Genomic DNA, 12,899 nt, shown 5'->3' with positions numbered 1-12,899 from the left:
TCAGCAACAAGTCAGATGATTTTCAGCAACAAGTCAAATGGCTTTCAGCGTCAAGTCAGATGATTTTCAGCAACAAGTCAAACGACTTCTGCAACAAATGATGACTCTCATGTTTTCGGAGCCGTTCAACTGCCACGTTTGCTGNGTATGAGCAGTTATAAGCATCGGTCACTTGTGGTGGCTGTATTTGCAAGACAGCACGCAATGCGCTCATGTTCAGTCATCCTCTAATTTCGTTTAGGTATCGATACTACTAAGCCAACGCCGCTGCTCAGTCATACGAAGCAGCGGTATTGAATGAGTATGAACAGTTGACGATCAACCAATGCCAATCCCTGGTATGTATGTAGGTTTTTTAATTTCACATCGAATACTAACTTAAATTGTATTATGTTTTTACTAAAACTTTTAGTGACTTGTACGAATTTGCTTTTTTGGAAAATTAGTTAACGAGTCTTTCATTATTAACCCGCATCAATCGGAAATTTTTTGTAACACAAAGTACGTTGTGCATCAATTTGATACATATGGAAAAAGGCCCTAGTATTCTATGTTTTTTCATTTTTTATTATTTAATGACCAACGTTTATTAATTTTCTGATAATAATAAGAATAAAAATGCTTGAAAGATCTATACGCATTTGTCGCAAAAAAACAATTCAAAATATTAGCTATTTTTCTTAATATTTTTATAGTTGAATATGAAGAAATATCTACCGATTTTTTTAATGAAGTTGCACAATTTAGATACTTTCTTATCCTGTGTTTTGGAAATAAAAGACTCTGATGCTTTACATTAATGGCTGCGTTTCTTTATACATTCCGGATAATCCCATTTCACAGCCGAAATAAACAGAATACGTTTGAAATATACGTTAACATATCATCAGGAACGTTCTAAAGAATAAGTAAACAAAAAAGTTTATTCCAAACGTTCAGAATGAATAAAGAAATTCAGCCAATATGTTTAAGAAGACAACCTATATTTCAGTGGCAAGAAGGTAAAATTGTTCCCAACCAGTATAGGACAAAACGGCCAGTTCTGCTAAATACCTTTATACCAGAAAAAATTAAATAGGCTAGAGAAGCATGGTGCAAAGCCATGCTGAAATATGACGTCGTCCAGGTAGGAAAAATTTTCCTCAATTGAAATTTACAAGTTTTCCTGTGAGAGCTGTTGGTATTTAATTCTCTATTAACATTTTCAATTAAAGTTGATGCTTTCCATTTCCAGACAACCGGTCAGGTACGAGCATGATTTTTAATTTCGACCAAACTCAAATACATTGTTTGTTGGTCCAAATAATGAGACACGTATTTTTTCTTTTGCCTCGGAAAAATTTTTCGGCCGAATTAAACGCGATTTTGTTTTTCAGGTAAAAATCAACTTTTCGAATTGACAGTGAGAATGTTTTTTTAAAATGCCCATAACTTTGTCAAAATTTAATAGATTCCAACAATGTTTTTACTCAAATGTCAGTAATTCTTGTCACTTCAAGATAGAATGATATAATTATTGATTTTCATTATTTAAAATTTTTTATTTAACAATAATCAAAAAGTGCAATTTTTTATTAAAACTCAATTTCTCAAAAAGTGTATTTTTTTCTCTCAAATTTTTTTTACCGGGAAAGAGACACTTTGAACTACAATCAACCCAAATCTCTAATAGCGAAGATTTTTTTTTCTGAGTTATGATTTTTTATAAAAAATATACGTTTTTTTGGTACATACTACAATATTCTTATATTGTTTAACTAAATGGAACATATGTATGTAATATATCAGCAAAAAGTACAGCCGTGATCATTTTTTGTGTATCAAATAGATATTAGAACACACTTTCCACCATACAGTTTCGATTATAAAAAGCGGGAAAATGTGATTTTGTATTTCGAAACTGTATGGTGGAAAGTGTGTTCTAATATCTATTTGATACACAAAAAATTATCACGGCTGTACTTTTTGCTGATATATTACATACATATGTTCCATTTAGTTAAACAATATAAGAATATTGTAGTATGTACCACAAAAACGTATATTTTCTATAAAAAATCATAACTCAGAAAAAAAAATCTTCGCTATTAGAGATTTGGGTTGATTGTAGTTCAAAGTGTCTCTTTCCCGGTAAAAAAGTTTGAGAGAAAAAAAAAATACACTTTTTGAGAAATTAGATAAATAAAAAAATATGCACTTTTTGTTTATTGTTAAATAAAAAATTTTAAATAATGAAAATCAATAATTATATCATTCTATCTTGAAGTGACAAGAATTACTGACATTTGAGTAAAAACATTGTTGGAATCTATTAAATTTTGACAAAGTTATGGGCATTTAAAAAAAAAATTCTCACTGTCAATTCGAATAATCGATTTTTGCCTGAAAAACAAAATCGCGTTTAATTCGGCCGAAAAATTTTTCCGAGCCAAAAGAAAAAATACGTGTCTCATTATTTGGACCAACAAACAATGTATTTGAGTTTGGTCGAAATTAAAAATCATGCTCGTACCTGACCGGTTGTCTGGAAATGGAAAGCATCAGTTAAAATTATTTCCAAAATCATGAACGGGAAAACGCATATCACCAAATCAACTCTCCGCCCTCTGCACATGGGTACGTATCGACACTTATTGAAATGTTTCCCGTTTCTTCTGCAAATGTACGACGTTCTGTCCAGCTCGAAACTGTTAATATTGGATCCGTTCGAAAGTATAACTTTTCTTCAATCTTCTTTGGTCCATGTTTTCGCAGTTTATGTAGCCCGTTGGGAACATTTTTCCTGCATTTAAGGTGTCAAAAGTGGCTTCTTGGTATCAGGATGGACCGTCCGCCCGGCTTTTGGGAGGCACCGCCGTACAGGTCGAGTGCTGGTTTCGGCTCTATTTGATTGTTCGAGTTTACTCGTTATGCCTTCGGTTCTTTTGCACCGGTACTAAATACTAATCCAAATGCGATGGTCATTAAGAGTGGTTATTTTGATATGATATTCTGTCATCCGCTGTCAATTCTGGTTTGTCTATAAACATCAAACTTCTAACCCCATGGGAAGTATCAACAACCAAAACAAGGGGTCCCGTTTCGATCGTCCAGAAGAAGTTTGTAGATCCGGCTTCGTAGATTTTTGCATTAATCTCGGGTTTACCAAATATTGAAGCTATCAATTTCAATCAATAAAATAATAAGAATTTAAACTTTGGATGAATAAGGTATTTACCCTAATAAATACGTATTATAATACAATTTTTAAATCCGCTAATGTATGTGATTAAAGATGGCAATCTCAAAAAAAAATAAAAAATGCGCAAACAATGAATAAGCAATCAATCAAGCTGGGCTGATAGTCCTTGGCCATATATATGACTGGGTCGTTCCAGTTACGTAAACCCGACTGCCGTGGAAACGATCTGTAGGCGTTTATTTTATTGCCAGCTTCAGAAAAGCTAGATCGAATCATATGTATCTTTGTAAACGCAAATCTAAATGCATTCTCATGTAAAACTGTATTCTTGGGGTAACAACATACAAATTCCGCAAAGACTTATGTGAAATGCTGCTGGAATGACGTTGTTACGACTACGTAGACCCGACTGTCATGGGAACGCAGCTTTTGGCTGTTTTCTTAATTGTGAAGCGTTTTTCCAATTCAATTTTTTTTTTCGAAACTGCAGTGCCGTTTCTGCCGCATTTTATTTTAAACCAACGTTAATTAAATTTTAATTGCATACNTTCATGTAAAACTGTATTCTTGGGGTAACAACATACAAATTCCGCAAAGACTTTGTGAAATGCTGCTGGAATGACGTCGTTACGACTACGTAGACCCGACTGTCATGGGAACGCAGCTTTTGGCTGTTTTCTTAATTGTGAAGCGTTTTTCCAATTCAATTTTTTTTTTCGAAACTGCAGTGCCGTTTCTGCCGCATTTTATTTTAAACCAACGTTAATTAAATTTTAATTGCATACGCTTTTTTGTTTTACAACAGTATGTGTGTAGTTACGCTTAGCAGAGCCATGTATGCTGTATATATGTATATGTATAGCAAATTTATAAGTATGAATGCATGTATGAATGGGCATTTACCCTTATAAAAGAAAATTATATGCCAGCTTTTGAATAACATAGATAATTAATAAGCATTTTTGCATTACATGTCTGATAAATGATATTAGTGGTACATATAATAACAATAACATTTATTACATTAAATAATTTTTATATTTATTATAATACATATTTTTGCGTTAGTTTAAATACTATTTAGCGCTAAAAATAATTGAGCCAGCAAATATATATATAATATTCATGTACATACATATATGCATGTAGTATGTATGAATTGCGTTCGAAATCCCAAAATACAAATTGCAACAACAAAAACCACCACAGTGATATGAATAACAAAAACTTTAGCNAATTATAATACATATTTTTGCGTTAGTTTAAATACTATTTAGCGCCAGCAAATATATATATAATATTCATGTACATACATATATGCATGTAGTATGTATGAATTGCGTTCGAAATCCCAAAATACAAATTGCAACAACAAAAACCACCACAGTGATATGAATAACAAAAACTTTAGCATTATCTAGAAGGAACGCATGAAGGCATGCCACATGGAAATACATAGGTATATAATTAACCTTACTAATAAATGTATGATATAATAAACAATATCTCCGAAAATCATTGAATTTTAGTCGTACTACAATAGATGTAAAATGCATATGCATGCATGTGCATTTAGATTTAAGTATGTATTTAACTATAACTTTTAAGAATGCAAATGCTTAAAAGTCGATATAAAATAATTCAAATTTAAACGATTGAAACAAAAATGGTATTGGCTTAAAATACACATTTTGTATTAATAACTATAAAAGTAAAGCTTCGTTATGTACATATATACATATGTGCATATGTACATATGTATCTATGTGTATGCATTCAAATTCAACTTATTTAAAAATTCAATTTGCAAGTTACTTTACTTATTAAGAGCGATCACGGATGTATGCTGGCTTTTTATAGTAGGACAAATTTGAAATTTAACTGTATGTAGAACAGGCAGAGCAAAAGCATGGAGAAATAAGCAAACAAAGATGGTGATAAACTCTTGGAAATAATGCGTTTATGATGAACAATTACGCGATATCCTTAAATCAAAATGCTATTATAAAAATAATTGTTCAATGCAATACCAATAATAAAATAATAAATGACAAACTGTAATTGTAATATTTAAGCGGTAAACTTGAAAAGAAAAAAATACTTAATATGTAATTAATAACTTATGGGTAGTGTGAAAATACTAAAATTAAAATAAAAGGCAGTCAATAAATTCAGAAAAAGGTTTAATTAAGGTATGAGAAACGAATAAAATCGATTTTCAAAAAAAAAATACGTTTAAAATGCCATGTTTGTTTTACTAGTACTCATAGTAAGTATAAATAGTTACTTCCTAGCCCATTCTGTTTTCTCTTTCAGCTGAACTGGTTAAATTATCCATAATTTCGCTTTTGCCATTAAATTTATGAACAAATTCATATTAGTTGCTCTAGCAATAATCGATAACAGGAGCTGGTGTTAAACTTCGCTAAATATTTATATGATTTGGACCAATCAAAAACCGACATTTGTAGGTGCTCTCTTTTCGCGAAACAGTGTTGGTGTGCAGCTGAGACATTCAAATATTGTAACTTTACACCGTTTTGTGTTAAAACGATACTACTGGAAATAGTTTCAGAATCAATATATTTTAAATCAGTTAAACATATTTACTACCTTAGCACCTTGAGCGGAATCGAAATAGTTTAAAAAATATAAAAGTTTTACTGAATTTTAAGAAAATAGATATATATAAAAATTCGAGCTAAGCAACCAGATACTTCACGTACTTTTTAGAGCAACCCTGTTTATAACAAAACAACCAAACTAAAAATTTACGTGGAGAGACGGTGGTGTATATTTTAAGCTGGTCATTCCAATTTATTTTGCAGTTGAAAAGTGAGTGGTCTAGTTGGAATTNTATATATATAAAAATTCGAGCTAAGCAACCAGATACTTCACGTACTTTTTAGAGCAACCCTGTTTATAACAAAACAACCAAACTAAAAATTTACGTAGAGAGACGGTGGTGCATATTTTAAGCGCTGGTCATTCCAATTTATTTTGCAGTTGAAAAGTGAGTGGTCTAGTTGGAATTTGTGTTTGTGAAAAGTTTTAAATAAAAAGCAATTCTGAAAATAAATTCTTGAGTCTCCGGTGTAAAGTGCGTTTAGTTTTCGTAGTACCACCTCCTGGAGGATTGTGCCACAAGTAAAATGAAGTACTTATTGCTGCTAGGTTTGCTGCTTTTAGCAGGTTAGTTTTGTGCGCCGGCAAGCCACATTTGTAAAATATGTACATATAGTTAGTTTTTGTACGTGTTGGCTCATTAAATTTTCATATGAATTGCCTTTGTTTATAGGCCTAAGTGAAATTGCTGCAGATGAAGCTGTGGAAGATGATGTGGAGAGTATCGATCTTGATTTGGGTTCTTTCAAGGAAGGTTCGAGAACAGGTAAGGCAAATTACAGTTTTATACACACATGGAATTTCCCTCCCGTCCACTGCTTTCTATTAATGTATGTACATATGTATGTATGTGTTGATATGTACAAAGATATGTAGATGCAACCCCAAAGCGGATTATGGTTCGTGGCGATTTGAACACGTCACTTGAGCAGTAGTGGAGATTACGGCTGATAAGATTTTCAATAAATTTGTATGTACTGTAATAATTTTTTAATTTTTCTATTATTTAGATGCCGAAGCACTCAAGCGGGAAGAAGAGGCTATCAAATTGGATGGGCTTAGCGTGGCACAAATGAAGGAAGTGCGAGAGAAGGTGTGTATGCTAGAATAAAAATGTTGTAACAGTACCTATGTATTAAAAATACCCAAATAGTAGTGTAACTAGTCCTCAGCCAGATTTAAATCTTGGTCATTACGATCACAAAGGCCCATCGTTGTTAGCATAAGAAGCTATCACTAGTGGTTTCCGCCCCTTTAAACATCTGGCCCTCCCGCGCATTCAATATGAATTAATCGGTTCTCAAACATCATAAGCAAAATTGAAGCAAAGGAATAAATTGTCCATAATTCGGTAGGACTGATTAAGATGTCTCCTAAATGTACCTAGTTTAAGCTTCTCGAATTGAAACTATGTTAATTAATTAAAAAATTAGAGTTCAACGTTAGAATACGATTAGATATCTAACCTTTTTTTCGATATCGGCAACTAAGTCTCCGTTTTGAAGAGAACGCTATAGTCCTCAATAGTTTCTCTAATCGTATTCTAACATTCTACCCAAGAGAAACAAATTAGAATTCGAATGGCTATTTTTTTTCTTTATTCGCAGGCTGAAAAATTCACGTTCCAAACGGAGGTGAACCGTATGATGAAACTCATCATTAATTCATTGTACCGTAACAAGGAAATATTCTTGCGTGAATTGATCTCAAATGCCTCTGATGCCATAGACAAGATACGCTTATTGGCATTAACGAACAGAGCCGAGCTGGATACTAACCCCGAGTTGAACATCCGTATTAAGGCCGATAAGGAAAACAAGGTGTTACATATAATGGATTCGGGTATTGGTATGACACATCAGGACCTCATAAACAATTTGGGTACAATAGCCAAGTCTGGAACCGCCGATTTCTTAGCTAAAATGCAAGATCCCACAAAATCTGAATCAGGTCAAGACCTTAACGATATGATTGGTCAATTCGGCGTTGGTTTCTACTCTGCTTTCTTGGTCGCTGATCGTGTAGTTGTTACCACTAAAAACAATGCGGACAAACAATATATTTGGGAATCAGATGCTAATAGTTTCAGCATTGTTGAAGATCCACGTGGTGACACCCTGAAACGTGGCTCCATCATTTCTCTCCATCTTAAGGATGAAGCACAAGATTTTCTTGAAGAGGATACTGTCCGGGAATTAATCCGTAAATACTCACAATTTATTAATTTCCCAATTCTTATGTGGTCAAGCAAAACTGTCGAGGAAGAGGTGCCAATTGAAGAAGATGCCTCCACCGAAAAACCTGAAAAAGCGGAAGATGATGTAGAAGATGCGGAAGAAGATGCTAAGGTTGAAGAAGAGTCCGAAGACGCTGACAAGCCAAAGACAAAGAAAGTGTCCAAAACTGTCTGGGACTGGCAATTGATCAACGATAGCAAACCAATTTGGACCCGTAAGCCCGCCGAAGTCACTGAGGATGAATACACCGAGTTCTACAAAACACTTACAAAAGACAGCACAGAACCATTCACTCACACACACTTTGTTGCCGAAGGAGAGGTGACTTTCAAGAGTTTATTGTACATTCCCAAAGTACAACCATCCGAATCATTCAATCGTTACGGCACTAAAGCCGACAACATCAANCGTTAGCATAAGAAGCTATCACTAGTGGTTTCCGCCCCTTTAAACATCTGGCCCTCTCGCGCATTCAATATGAATTAATCGGTTCTCAAACATCATAAGCAAAATTGAAGCAAAGGAATAAATTGTCCATAATTCGGTAGGACTGATTAAGATGTCTCCTAAATGTACCTAGTTTAAGCTTCTCGAATTGAAACTATGTTAATTAATTAAAAAATTAGAGTTCAACGTTAGAATACGATTAGATATCTAACCTTTTTTTCGATATCGGCAACTAAGTCTCCGTTTTGAAGAGAACGCTATAGTCCTCAATAGTTTCTCTAATCGTATTCTAACATTCTACCCAAGAGAAACAAATTAGAATTCGAATGGCTATTTTTTTCTTTATTCGCAGGCTGAAAAATTCACGTTCCAAACGGAGGTGAACCGTATGATGAAACTCATCATTAATTCATTGTACCGTAACAAGGAAATATTCTTGCGTGAATTGATCTCAAATGCCTCTGATGCCATAGACAAGATACGCTTATTGGCATTAACGAACAGAGCCGAGCTGGATACTAACCCCGAGTTGAACATCCGTATTAAGGCCGATAAGGAAAACAAGGTGTTACATATAATGGATTCGGGTATTGGTATGACACATCAGGACCTCATAAACAATTTGGGTACAATAGCCAAGTCTGGAACCGCCGATTTCTTAGCTAAAATGCAAGATCCCACAAAATCTGAATCTGGTCAAGACCTTAACGATATGATTGGTCAATTCGGCGTTGGTTTCTACTCGGCTTTCTTGGTCGCTGATCGTGTAGTTGTTACCACTAAAAACAATGCGGACAAACAATATATTTGGGAATCGGATGCTAATAGTTTCAGCATTGTTGAAGATCCACGTGGTGACACCCTGAAACGTGGCTCCATCATTTCTCTTCATCTTAAGGATGAAGCACAAGATTTTCTTGAAGAGGACACTGTCCGGGAATTAATCCGTAAATACTCACAATTCATTAATTTCCCAATTCTTATGTGGTCAAGCAAAACTGTTGAGGAAGAGGTGCCAATTGAAGAAGATGCCTACACCGAAAAACCTGAAAAATCGGAAGATGATGTAGAAGATGCGGAAGAAGATGCTAAGGTTGAAGAAGAGTCCGAAGACGCTGACAAGCCAAAGACAAAGAAAGTGTCCAAAACTGTCTGGGACTGGCAATTGATCAACGATAGTAAACCAATTTGGACCCGTAAGCCCGCCGAAGTCACTGAGGATGAATACACCGAGTTCTACAAAACGCTTACAAAAGACAGCACAGAACCATTCACTCACACACACTTTGTTGCCGAAGGAGAGGTGACTTTCAAGAGTTTATTGTACATTCCCAAAGTACAACCATCCGAATCATTCAATCGTTACGGCACTAAAGCCGACAACATCAAATTGTACNACATCAGGACCTCATAAACAATTTGGGTACAATAGCCAAGTCTGGAACCGCCGATTTCTTAGCTAAAATGCAAGATCCCACAAAATCTGAATCAGGTCAAGACCTTAACGATATGATTGGTCAATTCGGCGTTGGTTTCTACTCTGCTTTCTTGGTCGCTGATCGTGTAGTTGTTACCACTAAAAACAATGCGGACAAACAATATATTTGGGAATCAGATGCTAATAGTTTCAGCATTGTTGAAGATCCACGTGGTGACACCCTGAAACGTGGCTCCATCATTTCTCTCCATCTTAAGGATGAAGCACAAGATTTTCTTGAAGAGGATACTGTCCGGGAATTAATCCGTAAATACTCACAATTTATTAATTTCCCAATTCTTATGTGGTCAAGCAAAACTGTCGAGGAAGAGGTGCCAATTGAAGAAGATGCCTCCACCGAAAAACCTGAAAAAGCGGAAGATGATGTAGAAGATGCGGAAGAAGATGCTAAGGTTGAAGAAGAGNTCATCAGGACCTCATAAACAATTTGGGTACAATAGCCAAGTCTGGAACCGCCGATTTCTTAGCTAAAATGCAAGATCCCACAAAATCTGAATCTGGTCAAGACCTTAACGATATGATTGGTCAATTCGGCGTTGGTTTCTACTCGGCTTTCTTGGTCGCTGATCGTGTAGTTGTTACCACTAAAAACAATGCAGACAAACAATATATTTGGGAATCGGATGCTAATAGTTTCAGCATTGTTGAAGATCCACGTGGTGACACCCTGAAACGTGGCTCCATCATTTCTCTTCATCTTAAGGATGAAGCACAAGATTTTCTTGAAGAGGACACTGTCCGGGAATTAATCCGTAAATACTCACAATTCATTAATTTCCCAATTCTTATGTGGTCAAGCAAAACTGTTGAGGAAGAGGTGCCAATTGAAGAAGATGCCTACACCGAAAAACCTGAAAAATCGGAAGATGATGTAGAAGATGCGGAAGAAGATGCTAAGGTTGAAGAAGAGTCCGAAGACGCTGACAAGCCAAAGACAAAGAAAGTGTCCAAAACTGTCTGGGACTGGCAATTGATCAACGATAGTAAACCAATTTGGACCCGTAAGCCCGCCGAAGTCACTGAGGATGAATACACCGAGTTCTACAAAACACTTACAAAAGACAGCACAGAACCATTCACTCACACACACTTTGTTGCCGAAGGAGAGGTGACTTTCAAGAGTTTATTGTACATTCCCAAAGTACAACCATCCGAATCATTCAATCGTTACGGCACTAAAGCCGATAACATCAAATTGTACGTTCGACGTGTCTTCATCACCGACGAATTCAATGACATGATGCCCAATTACTTGAACTTTATTCGTGGCGTTGTTGATTCAGACGACCTACCACTGAATGTGTCACGTGAAACACTGCAGCAGCATAAACTTATCAAAGTCATTAAGAAGAAGTTAGTGCGTAAAGTGCTCGATATGATTAAGAAAATTGATAAGGACAACTATAGCAAATTCTGGAAGGAATACTCTACAAAGTAAGTGTTTAGTCTTTAGTTGTTTGGGGAGAGATTTTATGTAGGCTGCTAAGATCTGAACTTATAGTTTCTGTTTATATTCTGGAACTAGTAACTTCTAATTTTGGTGCTTTTTTTACTTTCTAGCATCAAGCTCGGAATCATGGAAGATCCAAGCAATCGTTCTCGTCTCGCAAAATTATTGCGCTTCCAATCGTCCAATGGTAAAGATGTCACATCCTTGGCTGAATATGTTGAGCGTATGAAGCCAAAGCAGGAACACATCTACTTTATAGCTGGTGCTAACCGTGCTGAAGTAGAAAAATCACCTTTCGTTGAACGCCTGCTAAGTAAAGGTTATGAAGTTCTGTATCTCGTCGAAGCTGTGGACGAGTACTGCATTTCGGCACTCCCAGAATTTGATGGCAAGAAATTCCAGAATGTTGCCAAGGAGGGCTTCCAACTAAACGAATCAGAGAAGAGCAAATCAAAATTCGAAGAATTGAAAACTACATTCGAACCTCTTGTAAAATGGTTGAATGACGTGGCGCTTAAGGATAAAATTCTGAAAGCTCAAGTGTCTGAACGTTTGAGCAATTCACCTTGTGCCTTAGTGGCTGGTATGTTCGGCTGGACTGGCAACATGGAACGTTTGGCATTGTCAAATGCACATCAAAAGTCAGATGATCCCCAACGTAGCTACTACTTAAATCAGAAGAAAACTTTGGAAATCAATCCACGCCATCCGCTTATTCGAGAACTTTTGCGTCGCGTCGAGGCAGACGAAGCCGATGATACTGCTAAGGATATGGCTGTGATGATGTTCCGTACGGCCACGTTGCGTTCGGGTTTCATGCTTCAAGAGACTGCTGATTTTGCGGACACAATTGAAAAAATGATGCGTCAAACTCTTGGTGTGTCCCTTGACGAACAAGTTGAGGTAGATGATGATGAAGATTCATCGTTTGACGCTGGTAGCGAAGATGATGATGATTCAAATGAGAAGGCCGGTAACGCATATGATGACGACGATGAGGTGCATGATGAGCTCTAAGTTAAGGAAATTTAGTTTTAGTCTTTGGATAAAACATATTTACTAAGAATGGCAGACTGATTTCTGTTTAGTTTGACCGCACTTCGTCGGCTTCACGCATCCGCGTGCAGTCGAAATACATACCTTCACGTAATTTTTGTACTTTATATTTGTAAATGATATTTATTATTGTGATCTTAAAAAAGCGTAACGCACATATTTCAAGTTTTTGTATTATCTCCGTCGTTTTAGTTAGTTTTTCTCTTCAGAGAATTAAACGGAGGACGGATTAGCAAACATTTCGTGCAGGTGCGGCATATTAGGTCAAAATAAGTTAGAATAAATAATGAAAATACTTTCTCTTTGTATTAATTGAAGAACAAAACAAAATATGAATTAAATAAAACATTTAATTTTTTAACACTGTAAATTTTCAGCTTTTTATTAACAAAAAGGCAAAATCTT

General features: G+C 35.6%; 1 protein-coding gene across 1 annotated transcript; it reads left to right on the top strand.

The window, feature by feature from the left end:
• The first annotated feature begins 6,142 nt into the window (after window positions 1-6,142).
• Window positions 6,143-12,588, top strand: Gp93 (heat shock protein 90 Gp93). The gene is made up of 6 exons (XM_017629437.1): window positions 6,143-6,373; window positions 6,480-6,572; window positions 6,817-6,899; window positions 7,414-8,073; window positions 10,806-11,422; window positions 11,549-12,588. The coding sequence occupies exons 1-6, from the start codon at window positions 6,334-6,336 to the stop codon at window positions 12,453-12,455; spliced, it is 2,400 nt and encodes a 799-aa protein (XP_017484926.1). The 5' UTR covers window positions 6,143-6,333; the 3' UTR covers window positions 12,456-12,588.
• Window positions 12,589-12,899: the final 311 nt, after the last annotated feature.

This window comes from Rhagoletis zephyria, unplaced genomic scaffold, assembly GCF_001687245.7.
Source record: "Rhagoletis zephyria isolate East Lansing unplaced genomic scaffold, Rhagoletis_zephyria_1.1 Rzeph_scaffold_06785, whole genome shotgun sequence".
Taxonomy (NCBI): Eukaryota; Metazoa; Arthropoda; class Insecta; order Diptera; family Tephritidae; genus Rhagoletis; species Rhagoletis zephyria.
The sequence above is the reverse complement of the archived record's forward strand: the minus strand, read 5'-3'. Positions and strand labels throughout refer to the sequence as shown.